Genomic DNA, 23970 nt, shown 5'->3' on the forward strand with positions numbered 1-23970 from the left:
CATACCTAACCCAAATCCCAACCACAAACCTTACCCTATAATCTAAATCCAGTTCTGATTTTCACCTTAAAATCCAGTTTGAAACATCAAACAGGCCTTTGAAGAAGTAAACACTGGCAAAAATGTCCACACTTTACAAGAATGTCCTCACTCTCACGGTGTAAATCTCCACATGGATCTCACAAAGATACAAGTACCAGGGTACACACACACACACACACACACACACACACACACACACACACACACACAGACACACAGTCTGGGGTTTTGCTTGGCCGACGTTTGAGTACCACAGTGTCTTTGCTGGGCGTCGCCACTTGGAGGCGCCCGGCTCATACTTTGTATCTGTAGAGAAGTGGAGGCTGGGAAGGAAAAGTGGGCTTGAGAAAGAAATCTCTCCCCTGAACTGTTTACCCTGACGTCAGTTTGCAGAAGTAGCTCTGCCCTGTCTCCGTCAGTGTCTGTGAAACTCCACTCAGTGAGAACTGGGGGAATAGATGCGCTCGGCTCTACTACTTGCGCGCCCGGACCTCACGGAGTGAATGAAATGATTCCTTCTGCACATTTAAAGTGGACTACAACAGCTACACGATGAACACCTGCGCCTTTCTGTTGATTTTGACTGTTCAGATCTACGCCGATGGCATCGAGGGGCCAACAGGTAAGCCTCATGTTCATGTCGATCTCCTGAACGCAGTTGGGAAGTTTTTACATGTGTATGAAACTCCAGTGAAAGCAAAAGCGGAGCGAGTCTGGTGATATGCCAACTTTGCGCCCCCCTTTCCCTAACACATTGCTGCGTTTATCTGCGGCATACTGCTGCTTCCCATGACTTATTAGCGGGGCAATGTTAATCCTCCCACTAGAAAATAAAAAACAATTCTTAAACTAAAGTATTAAGTTTTATTAAGTTTTCTTAATACCGGACGCCTGCAAAAAAACATGCTAATTTATCAAAACTGCGCCTGAGTGTTCTGGGGAAAGCTCCCATTTCCCAAAACAACAATCCTCTGCTGCGCTGCTTCAGTTTTTCCTTATTGCCCAGGCACATTTAAAGGCGCCAGGTAGCCTAAAAGGTATTTTGCATTGTGATCCAAAGTTAGAAATCAGTCCACCCAGAGAGACAGTTTCCCCTTAAACGGACTGGACCAGTCTCCCACCGCCTTCAGGCAATTTCATCAATATTTGTGAGCATGAATCTCCCAAATCCCAACAGCCTGACTCCAGTCCGTGATGACATCCAGAGACCAAAACCTGGAGCTGTTCCATACTGCCGTTGGGTTGCATAATTGTTGACTTAGTGACTCATTTAAAAGTTTATATTTGAATGAGGTTTGAGGCATTATAGAACTGGCTGAGTTTTTGAAACCAAATTCACATGGAGGTGTAGCCTTTTCCCTCCTGATGTGATGAGCTGCCTCTGGTCTTTTGGGTTGTGTCGCTGTAGAAGACATATTGATGCTCACAAATAAGCGCTAAATCTTTCAAGATGAGGGAGATTCAACATATATCACTTCTTAAATGGTTGGCAGAGAAGGCTTTTATGTTCAAAAAGTCATTTTTTTTCTGATTTGTGAGCAGATGTGTTGGCTTGGAATGTGGTGATAATGTGTTCTGCAGATAAAAGGATCAAAGTTGATGCTATTTACAAAATTGACTTTGACTTTTTCCCTATTTCATTTTCATGGCTGTAAGATAAATAAAACTTTTTGATTGAAAATCAGCCACATATCAGAGAGATGGAATAAAAGAGAGAGAGAGAGAGAGAGAGAGGTGGTAAAACGAAACATTTTATATGAATCTGGCTCAGACCTTTTCTTATTCATTCACAGGCATGTCTTCAAAATCTGTTTTTATTCACTGACACCGCTGTATTCTGGATATATTGTGAGAAGGCTGAATGACTTGGTCTTGTTTGATTCATTTTGTCACACACACACACACACACACACACACACACACACACACACACACACACACACGCATAATTTTACCCCTTTGGAATGTAAAACCAGGGTAACAAGGTGGTAATATTGGTAACATTTACACTGCGGGCTGTTTCAACACTGTATAACAATGCGACACTGTGCTTGTCACATGGGTGTTGGAAAAAAAGAAAAGCTTGATTATGTTGAGATCACAAGGAGATTTGCCTTGAAATTTGGCAGAGCTGCTGTTTTGACAAGAAATGGCAAAACCTACCAACGCTCAGTGTAACGCTTGTTTGTATAACTCATTGTGAAAGGAGCAGGAGCAACAGCAACAACAACAAAAAGAAACAACAAGCCCATGCAAGCAGAATGTGTATTGTCAAGAGCTGAATGGAGCAGATCATTAAGAGGAATGGGCTGAGACATATGAAGGATTAAATCGCACACAGGTAATTAAAAGAGTTGAATGGAACAGCGACGCTTCACTGTGGCAGCGAGAGAATCTGTCAACCAAAAATGTACATGGTGTGGATTTTTTTAGTTTACTAACTGGAGTGTTGCGAGCCTCGCCATCTGCGCTCTTACCTTCCCATTAGGCTCTAATAGTTAACACTGCCAGTTTTTGTGGCTTCTCCTCTATGTGACTGATCCCCTGGCCTGAGTCCCCTCGTGCTTCTCCACCTGCCTGTGTCCTACAGGAGGAGAAATTAAGGAGCAGTCTCAGAGTGTCTCTTTTGATTGACACTGCCTTTATTGCTGTGATTGTGTGACGACCACACCTTAACCTTGAGTTAGGACTTTGCAGTCCGTTGCAGATTTCTTGCCTTTTTTTTTTTTTTTTTTTTTTTTTTTTTACACAATCTTATCCGTGTTTTCCATATCTCCTCCTTGCTTGTGCGGTGGTTGGTCCAGGCTGTCAGTTCAGATGAAGTGAAATTATTAGAGGCTATGAAATATGGAGGCTCTCTGCTGCACTGGACTGACTATAGTGAGGTTGATGAGAAGGAGGGAAAAAAAGATAACATTTGCATCATATTTGCTCAGACACAAAGAGATTATGAACATGAAAGTCCAGTTTCTGTGTGTGTGTGTGTGTGTGTGTGTGTGTGTGTGTGTGTGAGCGTGTATGTGTTTTTTTCATTCTGTAAAGCCCAATCTGACACTTTACTCCTCTGTTGTCTCTTATGGGAATAGAATGGATGTTCACTTACCATCTGTCTCCTCTATTAGCAGCAAATGTTGTCAACTGAGTGCTGTAATTATCCTGTGTCTCATGACTCATTTCCCAGTTTGATCTAAAGTTACGGCAGAATATCCTTTCTCGCTTATTTCAGTGACGATAACGCTTGGACTGACATGAAAAGGACTGTGAAGGCCCAGACTGTCTAGTTAAAGCATGGGACAGAATGAATAACACTTTCAGGCCTTCGGATTTACACTGCATCAGCAACAGCACTGAGAAATTTAATGTGCAACCACTTACACATAAAAGCATAGAGGGATTTGGGTTGCAGCAGTCATTTGATAATCAAATAGTCATTTAAGTATTTATTTAGGCAAAAATGTCAAACACCCACTGGTTGCACCTTCTTCAATGTGAAGATTTGATAGTTTTCTTTGGCATACACGATAGAAAACTGAATATTTTGGGGGTTTGGGCTGTTGATCAGAAAAAACATGATGTCATCTTTGGATGTGGGAAAAAAACATTGAAGGGGAAGAAGGCTCTACTTTAAAAAAGGGAATTTCTTCAAAAGAATTTTATTAAATTTCTTAAGGTGTGATTTCACATAAAATTTAAGTGGTTTATAATGGAAAATTTCTATTATTGTTATGTTGTTCAGCTGTTTGTAGCTGTTACATACTGGTTCTTTTGAGTCCAATAGATGTGTTCACTATAATAGGCATCTAACTGAATAGGGGGGGGGGGAAAGCATGAGATGTGTTTGTGAATAGTCGAAGAAGGAAAAAAAAAATGTAACCAGCAAGTAGAAAATGTTGCCTTGCACCACAGAGCTGCAGCAAACCCACCAAGTGGAAGTGTTCCCTGCAGGAGACAGGCCACCATCTGCGGATAGAGGGGCGCTGGGGCCTAAATCAGGCTCCTGCAAAGACTGGTTGGTTTCCATCTTTGCGGGATCACCAACAGTAATTCAGAGAGCAGATGGAAAGCTTTGCAAGAAGGAGGAAGGGGAGTGGAGGGGAAGAAAAGGGGGAGAAAGTCTTCGACAGAGAAGCTGAGAATGACAGAGGGATTTATTCAGATAGATTGTCAAGATGTTTTGTTTTCCACTGAGGGCACAGCAGGACTTTTGCTGGGCTTTTGTGTGCCGGTCATTCTGCCTTCAGCATGCTCCTGAGTGTGTGTGTGTGTGTGTGTGATTAAACAGGGCGCTTATGAGAGGAGTCCTCTGCTCTGCAGCCTGTCTCTTCCCATTTCTGTCTGTGATCTATTGTAATGTGGGGCTGTGTGGAGGAGAGCCAGCCCCCCCCCCCATTGGCTACCTCATCTCACAAGAGTGGAAGATGAAACATATCCATCTACTGTATGTGTTCAAGGGATTTTGCTGGACGCCAAGTGCCATGCTTGGTTCTCCTCATCGCTGGAGGCATGTGTCCAGCCAGGGGCCTCCTCTGTCTTGAGCTGGTCACATTTCTCCTGTCCATGCGGTGCATCTCACCTGAGTTTGTGCTGTGCTGAGGGCGCAGAGCTGCAGCCCACACACATCTTGTGATTGTTATGCTTAATTAATCCAGCTAAGCGTTTTGCTGTTCTCTTTTTAATTATCACGTGTTACTGCTCTGTTTCCAAATCAGTGCCCATATGTTTTCCTTTGTTTTGTTTTGTTTTTTTTTTTGTTTAAGGTGCAGTGAGTTGTGACTCGCTCAGGCAAGTAGGTTGGTCGCCATGTTTCTATGGCAGGGAAAGGTCATTGCCATTGAGAACAGGTCGAAGTCCCAAAAGCAGGATTGTCTCTGCTGCATGTGTCCTCTGCCATTTACCCCAGCTCTTCTGTGTGTGTCCGACCTCCCTCATATCAAGTGAAGTTCCGGAAAGGAACCACCAGGAGGGAAACCAGGCAGATTGGAGATAATTATACATGACACTTGTGACAAGTGTATTATTAAGGGGTCAGGAATCAGGACAGGTCCACGAATGGGAAGCCAAAAAACAATTCTCTCCTTTAGAAAAGAGTTAAATGACCATGAAGCATTCACCATTGAGACACTTGGGAAATTAGCACGGCAACAGCTAACTGATGCTTGTTTGCATTAGCATTAAGGTGAAAAGGACTCAAGTCAAATGATCGTACTATTATTGTGCTGCCGCTCTATGTTTGACTGAACATTTTGCAAAGAATCTTCTATTTTTCCTCCTCGTCACTTCATTTTTATGCTGTTTTTGGCCAACCTCTTCAAATGCCATTCCATTTCTTTTGCAAGCGAAGTGATGCGCAGACCACTTGCCATTTTAATTAGAAACTTGCACTGTGTGCCGTATGCTATGAATGTTTTAGCATACTGATGACGATACAGTATATGAATCTGCTTTTACATTTTGGTGTATCTGCATGTGTTAATCAGCACTCTTGTTAATTTGTGCGTTTGCCCGTAAGAGCAGGAAATCAGGCACTGAAGATCCCTCGGTGTTGAGTGAATAAGCCCTGCCACTGATGCTCGCAGAGGCTGGAGTTGCCACCACTATGACCTCTTCGGGGTTGCTGTGACACCTTCCAGGACCCTGGAAGAGATGCCAAGACTGAGAGATTTACAGTCAGCAGTCTGGCTTGGCCTGTCTCTTCATCTCTGCTCTGTAACAACAGCCGGAGTGCAGACTTCTCAGCTCCCTCAGCCAGGTGTTATTAATGTGGTATTGATCCTTCAAATTCCAGCAAGTCCATTTTACTTAAATTTGATCAAAGTGGCATCCCGCTGTGACAGGCGAGTTTGATATAGGAGTGGGAATTAGCCAGCTCGCCAGCCAGGACCTGCATGACGTAAGCGGAGGAGGAATGTTGGCTGTATTGTGTAGAGCAAAGGGCAGAAAGAAGTAGAAATCCTCTCAAACATGAAAAAGCGAACCTCATTTCCATAAGAAGGCTGCATATATTACAAATAAGCTCAAAAATATCCTGTTGATGTACTTGTCTAAAATGACAGGACTATTATGCTCATTATCGCTTAAAAGCATATGTTTTACTTGAATAATGGACTCAGAAATGTATCATTCAACACAGATGGGCCAGTGTTTATAGCCTGCATATGAAGAGGGTGAGGCTGTGTAGCTCGAGCACACACACAGATGTGTAATTATCCAACAAAGGAATAAGCAGAGCTGTGAGTTGCAGCCGCTTCATTCCCTGTTTTTTCTTCCCCTGAGGTAGCGAGCTCCAGACTGCAAAAAGTGGGTCTGCAAGACTGATGCTGCGAGTGCTGCTCCTTATCCCCTACCCAGAGGAAAGAAAGCCTCCTGAGCAGTTTATATTTAGCCCACTGGCCGTGTTTCAGTTCTTTACCTTTCTGTCTGTGTCAACAAATTTATAGCCAGATTCCTCAGGCCCTCTGTTGTGGTGTATGTGGTGTGTAACGAATGCTCGGGTCATGGAATCAGGGTTCAGGATTAGGGCAGGGCTGCAGTGTAGAAATCTGACCTGTCCTCTGCATATGAATCCCCCAGTGAAATCTGAACTGCTGACACTCCTCTAAAAGTCAAAACACTGTCTTCAGGACATTTTTCTCTGTGTCGGTGTAATGGATGCAGGCTTCAGTTGTCTTTGAGCCACAATGCCTGCTCTCTAAGGGGAAGTGGTATTTCTGGTTTGACCAGTCCCTTTGGGCAAAAAAAAAAAAAAAAAATCCTCACAGGGACCCAGCCATGAACCTGAATACTTATCACCCTGATGTATCTCACACTTTATTAGACTGACACTCTTTCACATAAACTTTATTAGGACAGTGGAAATTGAAGAACATTAAAGTGTAACAGAGCATGGATAATGTCCCAAGTGGTGATTTAAAAGAGCACAGTATTTGAGGCCCTCACAGCGTGAAATCTAACTAAAACTGAGCCCCTTTAAGAAATGCCATATCTGCTCAGTAATACACTGTAGCCTCTAGCTTACATTGCACATCCGTGTTTGCTGTTGCATTGACGGCATTTTGCCCCTGTGCACCACAGTCTCATGGCACACCGGTGACACTCAGCTGTGGCAGCTGCTGTGGCTGGTGGGTTAAAGGTACGTTGCGGCAGTTGGGGTAGCACAGGTCAACAGACTGATTTCAGACCTGTCGAGCACATATAATAATATTCATGAGGTTGACAGACCTTGTGTTTCTCTGGATGACATTAATGGGGTTTTTGAGGATAGTTCTCTGTGCTCTGTGGTTTTAGTTGAAGTAAAAAACATCAGACTCACCCAAACTGGAGTTGCATGGTTTCCATTACAGTGACACGAGTGTTGCCTACAGTTTCATCACAGTTCCATGCGGGAAAAATTATACACTAGTCTAACAGTAAAAAAAAAAAAAAAAACAAGAAAGTTTTGTAATTTTTGTTATTATTACAGAATCCATGCAATCCTTATTCCACTCCAAACTACGGGCACTTTGCATTAGTATCTAATTTAATTGTAAATAGAAACAGTGGATATGCAGCATGAGTATGGGAATGTGCTGTGATATGTGCACAACACACTGGCGCCTGACCCCCAGTTGGGTTGAAAAGCTTTTGTTAAATGATGTTACACTGATGTTGCTTGGCCTTGGACGCTTTGTTGTGATTCAGGTGTTGAAGTAAGACAGAACAAAAGCAGAGACTATTGATTTCCCAAACACAGCCTGTCACAGTCAGCTTATTGTCTTTTTCCTCTTGAAACTCTCCTTTCGATCCTACATGACCTCCCATCACAATCCTCCTCACTTTGACATGCAGCTACTTCAGCAGTTGCTCGGGGGATTGTGAGTACCTTTTTTATAGAGAAAAAAAACCAAAACATCCCTCTCCCCTACGGCTGTTACTCTTTGTATTGTTGTAAGACGTTTCAGGGGCAAGCAGTTCAGGGTTCTCCACTATTTAACGTTTCCCTTGTGCCGTGGTATTCAATATGCGCAATTCAAGTCAGTCACAGCTGACTCAATGAAAACAGTAACCTCTTTAAAACAGAGATCTTGCTATATTACCGTTAAGAAGACCCCTCATTATGTCCGGCTTTTCCTGTTTACACTGAACTGAAGCTGGCCCTAGTGCTGCCACAGTGTGTGACTTTAGACTGACAGCGTTGTGGAATCGGAGGTGTGATGTGTAACAACAGTGTCAGTGTCCGTCCTGCCTTGCTGGCTGTCCCTTTTATACAGACGTTGATCTGGCTCTGTGACCACCTCTGCTGCCAAAACAACAATGTGCCCCCACCCCAATTCCATATTCATACCTTTCATTCTGAATGGCAAGGTTCCCACCTTGAACAGGCTGTGTAAAAGGGGTTAAAGTTATTTCTTCCTTTCCTCTGACAAGGTATAATTACCTGAGGGCAAAGAGATGAATCTCTATTTGCTGCCCAGTGTATTTAGTGTGTGAGTCAGTTCTGCTGGGACACTAATGAAAAGAGATGGTTCCTGACCAAGAAAATATGTGCCCTCTAACGTCAGATCACTGTGCTGTTATTATGTTGCCCAGAAACAGGTACAATACAATTCCTCATAATGCCCGCACATGTACTTTGATGTTTAGGTCTGTTTATATAAACCCAGAGAGGTGATCTACTTCTCACCAGAATGCCAGGTGTGGTGGGCTTAACAAACCCTCCCTCAGGGCACTCTGGCCTTCCACAGACCTCCAGGGCCTACCTAGGTCCTCCTGGGTCCTCCTGGGCTGGTGATTGCTCCACTGTGTGGCGACAGTTCTGCAAACAGTTTGAAAGCCCTTTGTTTGTTCCTGTGCTGGCCGCCTGACTCGGTCCTCAAGCTCATTGTATTCTGTAGACACAACATATTGCATGTCTGTCCTGGAGAAGGGATTCCTCCTCTGGTTCTTCTCCTGGGGTTTTCTTCCTTTTTTTTTTTGCTTGGGAATTCATTTATTTTTTATCTGGAATGAGGGTCTAACATTGGAGGATGTCATATGCTGAAGCATTGACTTGACGTGTCCACACAAATGTGGTTAGATTTGAAAATGCATCTATTTTTGGCCAGCCATCCATACTAAACTGCCCATGAAAATTGAGCAGTTTGAAAACACTTTCCATGGATGACTCTTAAAACTTGTCTCATGTGAAATGGGGAATAGGAAGCTTTCCTAAAATGCTGACACCACCATTGTGAAGTGATCTATTGTAAATCTGCTGCCTCAAGAGGAGCCACACATGCCCAGTAGAGGAGATTTCTCTATTGTTTTTGGCATTTTTGATGTGAATGGCAAACTTTCAGACAAGGCTATTCTGGACGGAAAGCTTTCATGCCATTTTCAAATACTGTGAATCTGCTGTGGCCACAGGCAGTGCACCGTTTGCGTGTCTCACATTAGCACAAAGCCAGAAATATGCAAGAATGTCCGGGGAGCCCACAGGGTGTCGTTAACAAAGGACTTAATTCAAAACCACAAATAGAAGAATACAATTATGGCTTAGCCCTTGTGCGTGTGTGTATGTGCGTGGGTGTATGAGTGGTTGTTTGTATGCACGCTGGCTAGTGTCCGAGTGCGTGTTTTGTATATATGGCAGGGCCAGATTGGTGATTGTTCCCACCTGATTATGTGTAAATATTTGCTGAACTCCTTGGCCATTTTGAACTTCTACAAATCACAGCCATGTGGATTATTACAAAGCTTTTGTTTGCTTTATTCCTCCAAATTGAAATTGCTAATGAAAAAAAAAAAAATTACATTCTATGCTTAGGACATATTTTTCTGATGATAAACAGATTGCACTGCAAAGTTCAAAATGTTGGGCTTTGCTGCTGGTACAGGCTTTGGATCCATTTGAGAATGGCTGGAGTACACAGCATGTCAGAGACCTCGGAGCAGGTCGGCTCCGGCCTTTGTCTGTCCGGACAGCCAGGGTAATTAAGAATCAGCTTAGACTGGGATTATGGCTGGAAGTAGGCTGATCACAGGGGACAGGAGAAAAGGCATTAGGAGAATTGTGGTTAATATGGGTATTACTCTGCTTAGCAGTGGTATCATGTGACAATAAGACAACTGACAATGGAACCCTGTTGATGCTGAGATCCCTCGCTCTGCACTAATAGGCTTTCCTCCAGATAGCTTTGTTTACCCACAGTGTGCAGCACTCCACCTTCCTGCTTTATCTCCCTTACTCACACATTCAAACTTTTTGTAATTTGTCTCAACCTAATTAGAAAATGGTAATATTTTGCTGTACACCTCCCTGAGGTATTTTAGCAGTGTTCAGATGTATTTGCCTTACACCAGCACCTTTGAAACAAAACATGCGTGATTGTTCATCTCTCTTGTGAATGCACACATGCGCTCGCTGTTTTTGAGATATTTCTGTGGAATGTAATTAATGTTCTCATTAACTGAGTGAATGAGCTGCAAGGCGGAACTAAAAGCCCGATACTCTCGGGCCCTTGTCCTCTTCTACTTTAGGAAACATGGTCGCTGAAATGGATAGCGTTTGTTTGGCATGTGAAACAAAGAGTGGTAAGATAGTTGCTTTCTTGTCAGTCCAGCCTTTTATTGTGATCTACATGCAGAGGTAACCCGATGCTTGTAGCCTCTGCAGCACCTCCATAAGTGAAGCCATTTGTTGCCCTTTAGAAAGGATATGGAGCCAGGCCAGTGTGAATAATAACAATGAAGGGAGAGGGTCTATCCAAACACGGAAAGGTTACATCAAATGGCCCACCTAACTCGTCGCATTACTCTTATTTACAACAAACCTCCCTGGTATCAGCTCCTCCTGGATTAGAAAACATCCCCGCGGGTGGATAGTTGGCAGAATTATCAGTGCATGACGTGACACAGCAATGCTTTGTTTTGACCTTACTGAGAGGAAGCAGGGAATTGTTTTCCACAGTCTTCAAGAGCTAATCCCATCAGAGGGACTGCGCAGCATGGAGGGCTAACTCAGTCATGTCTGAGGTAGCGCTGCCAGAACAAGAGGCAGACAGGAATGTATTTGTCTGGGTAACTTGGCTTTATTCACCCCTGGCTGGAAAAGCAAAGGAGGAAAACTCCACCCACCCAACTTGACTTCTTAATTCCTCTTTCTGAGGATAAGGAGGGAGTGTCTGATTCTGTGAGCCCCTATGAGTCGGTGAAAGCGGGAGACAACTTTTTGATTGGGATTCAGTGGTGGTGTAATGATGCAATGGTGGCTCAGGCTGTCATTATGGCAGATGAATTAACTAGGTTTTGCCACTCAGAGGAGGGTTCCTCGCTTCACTGGATGCCTGTTGGCTTGGTTAGACATGTGTGCTCCTGGGGGGACGGGCTCATTCGGTGCTGAGGCCATGGAACTGAGGATTTATCCCAGCAGTGAGTCTCTGTGGCACCACAAACTCCTGCTGAAGGATTTAAGATTGGTCTGTCTGTCTGTCTCTCTTATGCCGCTGAGATTGGGAAGAAAGATTTTTCTTAAATTAAAGTGAATGTCTGTGTCCTGGACTTGAGGTTGATGTGTCCTGGTTGAAATTAATAAAGTGAGAACTGTCGGTGAAAGGTGAGGTTGAGAGGAGATTTTATTGAGAAGAAAAAGTGGTGAAAGTATTGTGTGCTCTTACTCAACTACTGTATGAAATATAGGCTTAGAAATCCCATTGCCACTTCCTGATAAGCCAATCTTTATAAGATTTTAAGTATTTATACGCTGTAACATTCATTGATGATTAATTAACCGTAACACTGTCATAAACCATTACTACAAATGTATTTGGGGTGGCATGTTGTGAAAAATCCCTTTGGCTAATTTTCATGTCTGCAGTTAGATATCTTAGTAAGGTGTTAAAGGCTTTTTAATAAGTTCTTAATGGATGGACTTTGGTCCAGCAGCTCTCTTCCAGAAGGTCAGAGGTCAAATGGTCCATTAGAGGGATTTTCCTGATGAATTAAAGAGCTAAACAGATAAAGCAAATATGTTGCTGGAGGAGGATACATGCCAGCCTGGGAGATTTTTCACAGCCTAGCATCCCAAAAGGTATCAGTGGCTGAAAACTGATCAATATAGCATTAGTAAATAATATATTAACAATTAATAAGGCTATTACAACTGCCTTATTATAGCTGCCTTATTATAAAAAGGTACCAAAATATCTGTATTCTTCTAGAGCAGAGGTTTTTCACACTGTGAGGTGTGTCTCACCAGTGGGGTGTGGCAGAATTGCAGAGGGGGGGGCGGAAGGAGAGCCGTGAAGCAACAATACCGTGTGAGGTGAAAGGGACAGGTGCAAAAGGAAATTGGTCGTTGTAGTTTGGCCTGCATATTTGGCCTGCTCACCAACACAATTAAGGTATTTTAAAACCATTATCCCCCTATCGCTGCAATTTGCGCACAATATTGCATTCCTTCATGGAACAGAGTCAAATCTGAACACACTGACACAATACACTTATTTCAGGATTTACTAACACTTTCTGAGCTCCTTGTGCCTGCAGAACTTGCCTGAGAATCATCATGTTTTTAAGCTTTCTTCACTGTCACTGAGTAATCCAGTGATGGTTTTCTATTCATCCATGGGGACACTGCAAACAGGAACTGTTAATTGCTAAATCTGCATACTTTTAATGGTAAAACTCATAATACATATATAGGCATTTGTCCCAATTTTGTCTGGTATGGGGGCCTACAATGTCGGACTTCTGAAAATCTCTTCTCTAGATATTTCTACTCAAGTTTACTATTTAATATAGTTTTCTCTGGCTAAACATGAAGCTAAATCTGTAGCTAAAAGTACACCAGGGCTAATACCCACAGACACTGTCCAAAAGTATCTTAAGCCCATTCATCACGCTAATTTTAGTAACGGTAACTCAACACTTCATGCAGTTACTTCACAGTAATCCGTCGCCATCTGTTTGTTTTTTTTTTAGAGGGCTTTTATTGTGAAACAGCTGCAGAAAGTGTTTAGGAAGACAAACTTGGAACGCATCTGCTTTCTCACACCTGTTGTCTGCTGCTCTTTTTCTTCAGCCATTGTGATGCATAAAGTTTAAAATCAGTTGATACTAATGAATTGAAATAGCCTTGATTGGTCTCTGAATTTCTCTCTTCAAAATTCAGCCTAACCTCCTTCATATGATGTCTCACACATGTAACAACTCAAACTGTCTGTCATTTTTTGAAATAGCCATGACAATTCCCCGTGTTGGAGCTGGGGCTGTGATTCATGCCATAAACTGTTCTTGAAGCAAAACTAGTTTTTCACTGAGCTGTCTGAAAGACATGTCACATCTGTTCCTGGGTCAAGGAGCTTTTCTGTTCTCTGTTTTCATTGCTCCTTCCTTCACTCCTACATGTATCACCATTCCTCCTCATCTTTGTCCTTGTCCTCTCAGCCTTAGGGCTTCTCAGGGATCTACAGTATGCTCAGTGTTTCTCGGAAGGATTCAGTATTCTAGGCAGGGTGAGCATGAGCTCAAAGCAGACCTGTCTTTGAGTATGTGTGTCTGCCTGCCTCCCCAGGCACTCATTAAGCTGGTGTGTGAAGGTGTGTATTTCCGGAGGCTGTGGGGGGGAAACATGCGTGCATGCGGAGGTTAAAAGGCCCCTGACAGAGACATAATTTCCCAGCCTGGGGCAATGGGAGAAGGTAACTTCATTAGCCAGTTCCCGCTGTACAGATTAACTTGATTATACTAACCAAGTCTTGATGCAGAGTACAAATGTCACACCTAGAACTAAAATCTGTACATCTTTTTTCTTTTTTTTCTTTTTTTAAGTGCTGAGTGCATGTGTGTGGGTGGGTGTGTGCAATGAAAGGAGGAAGAGAAGGAGGGTCAATTGGTACACCTGGAACATCTGGCTGCTCTGTAATTTTCAAAGAGACTCATCTTGGGATAATGAGCATGTACCGGTCTAGAAACTCCTTTTTATAATTTAGTTGATGGCAGTCACACTTTTGCTTTAATGCGTGCTTGTACATGTTCACTCTCACAAACATCATTTAGAAGTTTTTCCTACCTTTGTTTTGCCCCTGCCCCTTTTTCTTTTTGTGTTTTAACAACCCTGCCTCACTACCACAAAGCGTAAATCACTTTTTTCCACTTAGACTGTGTCTACAATATCAGTCAACCCATCTCATATGTGTGATATGCACAAACATTTGCAGTCATGCATAGTCACACACTTGCCCTTTCATTACTGAGAGGGCAAACAACATTAACCTCTTTTAACCTGAATTGATCTGCAGCTCCTCTTGACTTTACTCTCCACATTAGGTGAATAGGTAGACATGGGTTTCCAGATATGTGAGTGCTCTGTGTGGCCCTGAGGTGCACCTTGAGCAATTAAATTAGCAAGATAAGTTTGTATCATTCACAGTAAGCAGTTCACTGAAATAATCAGTTGCCATATCTTCACAGCCATTTTTGCAGTCTTGTTCCTTCCATTCTGCGAGACTTTATTGACCAGAAAATAGAAGGACTGTGTTTCCTAGGGCCTGTTAGATTAGAACTGTCTAAGCCTTCCTTCTGTGTGCTTCAGATTAAACACTTCAGATCTCTTGAGGGAGTTGTCGTGAAGGCCACTTTCATGAATAGTCTTGTCTCTTATCCTGTAATGCAGTGTAAAAGCTTTGCGTCTGCGCTCACCTGTTGAAACAGAGCATTTTTTCCTCTCTGAATGTGCGTATATTCTGTATTCTCCACACACACACACTCCCATAATATGACATTCATAGGCAAGGCTTTAGTGCCAGTGCAGACTAAAAAGTATTCCAAAGCCTTCTGTCAGACTCCCAGTGAGGCCATTTTTTTCTGACCCGCACACGCTTGGGCTTGTCAGCTCCCTAGTCATGTATCCTGGTCAAGGTGAAGAAATGTGAAGGGGGGAGTAGGGATGGGAGAGTGAGGGGTTTTTGGGGGGTGGGTGGGGGAAGGGAGGGGGGGTTGTTGAAGGGTTAAGTTGGAGAAATGCAGACACATGGAGATGAGAGGAAGGAACGAGGGAAGGAAAATGCATCATCTCACATGTCCTGCCGACAGCCGCCCTGTTGTTGTCAGTCTCAAGCTGACACGTCAGATTCAGAGGGATCCAGCAGAGGTGCCGCTTCGATAAAATGTTCTCAGGAAATGAGGAAAACTGAGCTGATTGCAACCCCTGGCTTTAAAGAGACAAAACATGACCCTCGTGAAAATGAAGTTGTCCTGGAAATGATTGCTGAAAGTGTGTTTTGGGGGTAATTTTTCTTCCCTCTGTCACTGCGCGGCAAAGATAACAGATTTTGAAGCTGCAGGGTAAATGAGCACAGGGACACATATATGTTTACAAGTGCAGATTATAATTTCAGGGAAATTACAGCTCGGACTCCTCCAGTCATCTCCATTATCGAGGCGCTGTGTGTGGCACGGGTTTACAGTAGAGCCACCAGGCACCAGCGAACCTAGACAAAGGCAGTCACTCAGATAGATCATTAGTGGTTATATCAACATGAAAGCTAATAACACACCGTGCTATGTGATTATCTCAGCAGCCACTACACTCACATTGTTTTGGCCTCTAGCAGTACGCAGGGTGGAGAGCTTCCTGTCGCAGGTCCTGTTTTCAGTGCCATCTTTTCAGAGCTCTTGATCGGCTGCCTGTGTGGAGAAATACTGCCCTCTCTCCATGGCCCTTGATAAAATCATCCACATCATGAAAAATAACTGCTCTGCCACTGCAAATCCACCTAGGAACGGCCACGTGATCGGGACTGGCTTTTTTCTGCTGCCTGCAAATAGGTTCATATTAACAGGACAGGGCAGTGATACAGAGAGCAGTTTCTACAGCAGGCTGAACAAATGCCCTTTTGGCTTACCATGTTATTGGACTATGGGCTGCGTCTGTGGTGGAGATACTATGTGAGATATTAGTGTTGGGCGATGTGACAAAGTACAGTGTACTGTACAATGATTCTGATATAAGGAGCCACAGTTTCTCTTTATTATCTCTGCATCTTTACAGAATGGCTTAATGCTTCGATGTGAAGAAGTATGTTGATTTGAAATGATTCATTAGTTGCTAAATTGATTAGTTGCTAGATAGTAAACTAGTTCACAGCATTAATAACAGATTCATTTATTTAAGTAATTTATCAAGCAAAATATATTATAATAAATTTAATATCTTCAGACAAAAGAAATACTTTTTCACTACAGCACTTTATAGACTAAGTGATGCTTTGATTAATATAACAATGATCGAGAGAGAAATAATTAGTTTTATTAAATGCTGACAGTAAGTTTGTAGAGGGGCAAGTGTAGAAGCAATCACATGTCACAGCATTTAAAGCCTGAGCTATTTGTAACCTCTTATACAAATCCATGCTAACTTGAGAAAACGCATCAAATAACAACATAAAATGCAAAAAATATCCTAAAACCTGAAAAGCACCTGATAATTCATGATCCTGTTTATTATGAAAATGAAAATAATCATTAGGTGAGGCAGAAGATTTATTTGACTGGATTAGCCCAAAACAGACATTTCCTCTTATTTTGTCTTCTGGTTTCACTTTTGAATTTCTGGAAATTGAAAAATCTAAAATGTAAAATGTACTATAACATGATATTGCTGTCGTGATATAAAATTTCTTTACATGTACTTTAATAAAAGCTTTTACCCATTTTTCTCAATGCTATGGGACCTACATTCATCATATGGAGGTATATCACAACTAGGGCTGCAACTACAGGTTATTTTATTTTTTACATGCAGGATTTTTTTGATTGATTGATTGATTGTTTGGTCTGTAAAACATCAGAAATGCCTGTGAACTGGTCCAGCGCTCAAGGTGAAATTATCAAATGTCTTGTTTTGTTTGCACCGTTGCTTGGAAAAACTGACTTAAATGATTAAATGATTATTACAGTAGTTATTACATGATTTCGATTGACTAAGATTAATTTGTATAATTGTTGCAGCTTGTTTGTTATTTGTTGTTGTTTTTGTTACACACATTAAGTACACATCCTCCTTCTGCCTTTTCTCTGTTTTTTACGAACACGCTGTGGTTGAAAAGAAAGCCATGGTGGAGCACACATCATTTGTACTCCAGCAGAGCAGTGTGTTCATTTTGTGCCTGAAGGAGCAGGATTAGTATGAAAATATTGTGGAGTGCTCCTTTAGTATCTGCCAGAGCTTTCCCAGTTGCACTGTGCATTCAGCACTTGTAGTCTTGTAGTTTCTTTTAACTCTCCTCTTGCTTTAGCGTGCTCAGCAAAAGTCATTCTTACCTGGAGGAGGAATGAGCACTGGGGGTTAGAAGAGGTGGTAATGCTATTATGACTCGTCAAGCTTTGGCTCCTTTTGTCATAGCCCACTTTCTTTTCACACGGTGCTCCATTCACATCTCGATTGACCTGATCCATTCATTTGACACCATTCCACCCCCCACAAACCCCTGGGCTACATGTTCACAGGGGGCCTCTATTTACACAGCCGCCTCCTTTCTCCACATTATTTTCAGATGTGCTGTGGCATGTTCTTGGCAGAAGTAGGAAGTTTGCATGTCTTTAGCGCCCACGGCTCACGGCGCTATAGGAGTTGAAAATGTTTCATTTTTCCCAGCAAGTCTCGCAGCAATAGCCACAACCTGAGCTTTTTATATGCATGCGTTTAGTACTGCCGGAGCTGAAAAAGATGCGCTCGGTAGGCACAAGCTTATTCTCCATCCCTCTCTAGTCTTGCTCTGTCTCTCCCGCAGTTTACCTTTCTCACCTTCTCTCTCGATCTCTCACCCACCGCTCTCTCTCTTTTTACTTCTCCAGCTGTCTCTCCTTCACCATCTCACCCGCTCTGTTTCCCTCTGTCTCAACCTCTCCTCATATATTTCCAGCTGCAGCACTGTAAGATCTCGTGGTGTCCTGTGTGAAGCCTCAAATCACACACCAGCAGCAAGACTAGGCAGGGCCGGTGTCGTCCTGCAGCAAGGCCACACAGCAGTGTGAGATTGACGGGCTGCGTAGACAGATGCGTTTTGCTTCACTGCACTTTGTGTGTGTTTCTGAGCGCGTGTGTTTGTGATTTGCGGGATGGAGGGATGGATGTAGAGAAAGGGAATGTGAGATAGAGGGGGGGGGGGGGGGGTAGAGGCCAGGGGAACCAGCTTTGCTTTTGTTGAGTTTACATAATTAATGTTTTGTTAAACAGACCGGTGTCTACACACAGTATCAGCTCTGATCACAAATGCAAATATTATCTGGGGGAAAAGAGTGGAAAACTCTCAAAATGCTTTGCAATTTGGCTAAACGAAGCTTCCATGTACATTTATTACTCTGGTGGTTGAGGGTAATTTAATTCCAGGTAATGAAAAGCTGAAAACAGCCATTCAAATACTTTTGAATCCTTGTGTGAATATATTACCAAAGGATGTGTTGTGACTTCACTGATTATTCAGAGGTGCATTTTATTATTTTATCAGTTTGTTCTTGCCCCCTTCACATAGTGATAAACCTGTTTGTTGAAGGGCTTAACAGACAAATCTGATGTGGCTTAACTTGATCATTAACATTTGGGACAGTATCAATGAAATCAGTATTATGAGCATGTGGATGTGTGTGCGTTGGGGTTGGGGTTATAGTTGTTTGTCATTCAGAAGCAGAAGGGCTTCAGAGGAACCACTGTGATTAGCCTCCCGCCCCTGGGAAAGAATAGCTTTCCAGGACCTGCTCTGTCAGCACCAAATAGGACATTTATCACACACTCCACCTCACTGCCGCACAACCCACACAGCATGGAAGCGACCTTATATCTCTGTATATGCACTGTATGCATACACAGAAAGACAAACACAGACGTACAGATAATGCATTCCAGTTTGCAATTCCAATGTGGATTTTTTCATCTATAATACACATACAAATGCAAATTTCCATCATGATCAACAGTGTAGTCGATGCATCAAGAGATCTTCATGCTTCGCATAATGAATTTAGATTTTCACAGACACACACACACACACACACACACACGTTAACACATACATGGACGGACAAAGTAGGGATCCTAACTGGACTGACACACTCCACATAACACACACAAACACACACACATAAACACTTTGCACCTGTGTGTATCATTGTGACATGTTTGTTTTCACAAGTCTTGAATCACATGTTGCTCACGTATTTTATAGTGTGGCATTTGTTTGTTCAACTTATAAATTCATGTTTTATAAAATGTGGCACATTGAAATTATAATGGTGCCTTCCGTGTTTTGATGGTAAATCTGCCTTCACTGAGTTTTTAGCCAGTCTATAGGCAACAAGCTTTAAACACAACATTGACATGTAAAGTTGATGTGATGACTTGTTAGCAAAATCTTACTTACACACAGAGCAACATTAGCCTCATTTGTGATCATGTCTTTGGGCAAAGTAAGTCCATTCACTCTCCTTTTAGCTCTGTTTTTGATCTCCACCAACTACTGACGCTAATATCTGGCTATTTAGCTAATAGCTAATGCACTGTATCTGCCATTTGGTGCTTTGTAGGTAGCACATTTTCAGATTTTAGAGTTGTTTTCACTAAAACTGTCATCTGCTTTGGCTTTAAAAACAACTGACGGAGACTCAAAAGAGAAAAGTGTTGTGAATTTAAACTGTGAGTTCAAAGGTGGTAGTAGCAGGCAGACAATGTTAGCAACTAGCTGTTGAACATTTGTAAGCTAAAGAAACAGATATTTATCTCCAGAGTTGGTGTGTGGTGAATTAATAGGACAGTGAATTTCAGACTTTTATTCACCAATTGGGCAAGAGAAACAAATCTGAATGAAAGATAATGTTGCTCTGTATCTACTAGGTGTGTAAATAAACAACTGTTTGCTAACACTTTTGCCACATCAACTTAAAAAGTCACATTGTGTGTTTACAGCTTGTTTATCATTGCAGCTTTAACTGAAACTGCTTCTAACCCTTTAGTTAGCTTTAGTATTTAGTTGTCCATAAGCCTAATGGACACTGTGCAACTTGTCACTCTTTAACAGCTAATAAAATTTGAATAAAATAAACATGAGGCCAGGAGTGTTTACCAAGCAGCACTAAATTAATCTCATTATCCAGTCTATGCAGACACAGCAGTTATTTATTTATTTCTGTGAAGAGACTTCAGTACAGATTTAAGGCAGTGATGTTGAACTAAAGTAGCAGGAAACATTTTTTCGGGGGAAGAAATTAATGACAATGATGAATGACAAGCTGTACTTTTCCTGCTTAATTAGACCTAAACAACATTATGTATAGTTAAACACACACACACACACACACACACACAGAGCTGATGTACAGCCGGGCTCATTGCACTCTGACTCACTGGACTCTGGCATGTGACTGTAATTCAGCCTCAGAGCTCCATAAGTCACATCCATAATGCACGGCATGCAACTGCATAGCAGTAGTTAATATTACTGAATCACTTTGATGAATAACTGCAGATGAAATGGCTTTAATATGGTCATGACTTATTGTTGGTGGTTCGTGATAACCCTCTAGGAAGCACTGCACAGGGTAGTGCACTTTACAATTCTGTTTGGAGCCAACACATTAATAATCTATTGGGAACCAGATTTGCCATTTTGTCTTCATTATCTGTAAGTGATTAAAGTATACGTTTATAAACTACAATACCACTTATCATTAAATCAGTGTAATCAAAATTTATAAAGGAGCTCTTTTACTAACCAGGTCCCGTCTCTTTTTCAGTGTAGAGCTGAAATTTTCAACAGACAATTAAAATAATATTTGTTGGTCCCAGTTTTTTCCAATATGAGGATTTTCTGTTTCCTTTGTTACATTATAGTAAATTGAATATCTTTTGACATTTGAAAACTGGACATTGTGCACTAATCGCAATATGCATTAATTAATCATATTGAGAATAGCCATTAGGTGAAGCCTTTATTTGGTGTATTTGTTGTTCAAAAGGAGCTACTTTATTCAGTAAATGCAACAGGATAAAAAAGTGTCTTGAATAGCCTGTTACAACAATTGATTTTCTATTTTGTAAAACATGGAGTGTCTCTAATTATATTTTCGGTTGTTAAGAACTTCAAACAAATCGCTAGAACATGTCCATACAGTATGTAGGCTGAATTGTTCTAATGATTCCTCCGATGCTGTCACGCTGTTGTGTGTCAATTAGATCCTGCTCATCATTAGCCGGATGGTATAAACAGGACTCTGTGATCGATACTTTGACCCGCTGCAGCAGTCTCTCATCTCTCATCTCTCGCACTCTCCTCCCTCTCAGATACCGAGTGTATTTCTATGACTGGCTGCTCGCGTGAAGTCAATAACACATTTGTTAGAAGCAGGTTCCGGCCCTCACAAGAGGGACCACTCTGGGTTCATCATTGGCTTATTAGACATACGTTTGTCTCCTATCGACCTGTTAGGTCTGCTGCATGATCCACAACGCTTCCTCTCCACCCGCTCTCAGTTTTTTATCTCCGCCCGGCCTGCTGACAGCACGCTGTTTATACATAAAAGTGGCATGGAGACTGACAGCAAATTTGTCTCGCTGAGGTTTTGCTGTAATTTTGCCTGGAGATGTGATGACCCAGTTTGAGGCTATGAAATGATAACTGACTCAATGCAAACTGTGAATCAGTTTTATGGGAAGTGAAGAAATATGCAAATGGTGAAACATAAAAGATTCCAACATTTAGAGAGAATCTGGACCCCTTTTGACATGTACTAGCTTGATATAGTATGCAAATAATTGTTTTAGAACTGTTGCCCATTAATTATTTTTGTTCAGTTCTCATTAGCAGAAGGTAGCTGTATCACTGCACATATGAATCATTATGCTGTCTGTCCTTGACTCTAACTGCTAGTCCAGTCTGAGATTCTTCACTCTCACACACTTGAAAGGCAAAGTGGCAAAGCCTCTCAAAGCTAAATAAGTTTGTAAATATAAAACCCTAAACTTTCAGAAACTTGTGCTTGATTTTTTTTTCTTTTAGAAGAAAGAGTCCTTCCTCTTTCACAGGACTGGCAAAAAATCCTGAAAATGTATTTTATCATCAAAATATATATAAGCATCTAGTTTTATTGGAACTGTTTGGAAGTAAATTTTCTGGCTGTGTTTTCAGAACTTATGGGTCCATTAATGGCCAAATTGGCAGCCTTTTATCCTTTTAAATGGTGAGATATTGCTCTCAAGATGGTCTGCATAAGTGTCTCGCCTTCAAAGTAGAACAGAAAAACAAGTTTACTGTGGACACGAACATCACGAATAGTGCTGTAAATGTCACTGTTGTTTTTTTTATACTCCCAAGCATGACTAAATTGCTGTTAAATTCTGCAGTAATTTCTCCAGGGCTTTGTAATTTTGATATCTAACACTAAAAGTACAGACAAGACAAGAACAAGACAAGTCCTTCAGCACTAATTGGCACTGGGAAAGCTCCCTCTTTAAATGTGCAGCTAGCAGAAGTGTTATTACTGTACCTCTGCAGGCCTGTGATGGGCTTGGGTCTCAGGTGAGTGGCTGCAGAGTCATTGTTGTCAACAGGAGACAGGGATTACCTGCTGTCTTTCTGCGACAGGCAGGGAACTAGTCAGGGTTAGTGGTGCTTTCAAGGCCCTGTTCCACCCAGCAGTCTTCTTCACTGCCAGACTAGGCCTGAAAATAATGCTAATCATCTCTAATAATGGGTAAGAAAGCGAAGGAGGCAAAATACAAACCAATCAAGAATGGAAAGTGTCAAATGGGTGTACATAAATTTACATTTGTGAAGATTTCTGTCTCCCTCTCAAACAGACTTTTCACTCGGCGTGATGACTGGCAAGTTCCTATGTTTGTAGTGAGCTCAAACTGCCACAGGCAAGACGGTAGCTGTTATTTATGTTCACAGACTTTGCCTGTGATTGAAAAGGCACTCTGCTCTTTGATTTACCACTGTGTATCAATCAATCAATCATGAGTGTGTGTGAGTGAGCTTGCCTCAGACTGCTGCGCAACACTCACATCATTACTGTTCATATAGGAAGACGTGTCACATATGCCAAAGGTGGAGTAGATGTTTTACTGCTCCTTGATGACATCTCAGTCTACCCCTGGAATTGGGAGCAAAACTTCAGCATGTGATTGCACGCTAATGAGACATGAATAGTGCTTATGATTGGAAAAATGAGACATCTGAAATTACTTTTGTTTAACATTGCTCTGATTGTATAAAATGGATCCTGCTGTTAGTTCCTGTGGTGTGATTTTTCTCTCATAAAAGTCTTACTGCTCATTGCTCTAAGTACTTTGTTATTCTCTTCTATTTGCAGACAGACAGGCGGCACTCGAAAAGGAAAGAGCAAAGGTGCAACCGAAAGCAAAGTTAAATAGGTCAAGGGAAAATAAGTCTTTTGCACTTATAAATAGTCATAATACATTTAAATTCAGACAGCTCCTCATTCTGGCTAACAACCTCAGGTGCAAGGGGTAGCAATGTCAATTCTATATATATATATTTTCTTTATTTTTTTTATTTTTTTCAACTCTCAAAATTAATTGGCTCAAGTATCTTGTTCCAATAAATCACAGACTGGTTTTTTGGCTTATTAAACACCTCAATTTGCATATTCTACCTCTCCTTTAAAAACTGCATGTGTAATTTGGTGGAATATTGTAAAAGCAACAGCTCTGCATGATAAATATGTTAAGAAGGTGAAGTCTTCTTGGATGTTTTTGCTTCATGTTGGGTTGTTTTGTGCATTTTTATCAAAGTGTCAATCTTTTCTCCTCCACATTTTGCTCCCACTCTCTTGGACATCACTGCAGCTAAACCGCTCTGCTGATAGGCAAGCTTGTGCTTGCCCATGACTGACAAACATCGCCTCCCTGGTTCCTAAAGGGGTCTGGTTGGGTTAAGAATAGAAATACCCAAGGACACA

The 23970-nt window shown here is 41.8% G+C and overlaps 1 protein-coding gene across 4 annotated transcripts in view; it reads left to right on the plus strand.

The window, feature by feature from the left end:
• Positions 1–332: 332 nt before the first annotated feature.
• ptprub (protein tyrosine phosphatase receptor type Ub) overlaps positions 333–23970 on the plus strand; it is a 150817-nt gene continuing 127179 nt past the window's right edge. For 3 of the 4 annotated variants that reach the window (XM_071469199.1, XM_071469200.1, XM_071469201.1), the window contains exon 1: positions 334–664. In XM_071469199.1, coding sequence (XP_071325300.1) covers positions 595–664 — 70 coding nt within the window. In that variant the 5' untranslated portion in view covers positions 334–594. Of the gene's footprint in view, positions 665–23970 lie in introns of all 4 variants that reach the window. The other variant, XM_071469198.1, reaches the window with a different exon arrangement.

This window comes from Trachinotus anak, unplaced genomic scaffold (genome assembly GCF_046630095.1).
Source record: "Trachinotus anak isolate AG129_WGS33_773 ecotype Australia unplaced genomic scaffold, CSIRO_AGI_Tana_v1 ptg000032l, whole genome shotgun sequence".
In the NCBI taxonomy this organism is placed as follows: Eukaryota; Metazoa; Chordata; class Actinopteri; order Carangiformes; family Carangidae; genus Trachinotus; species Trachinotus anak.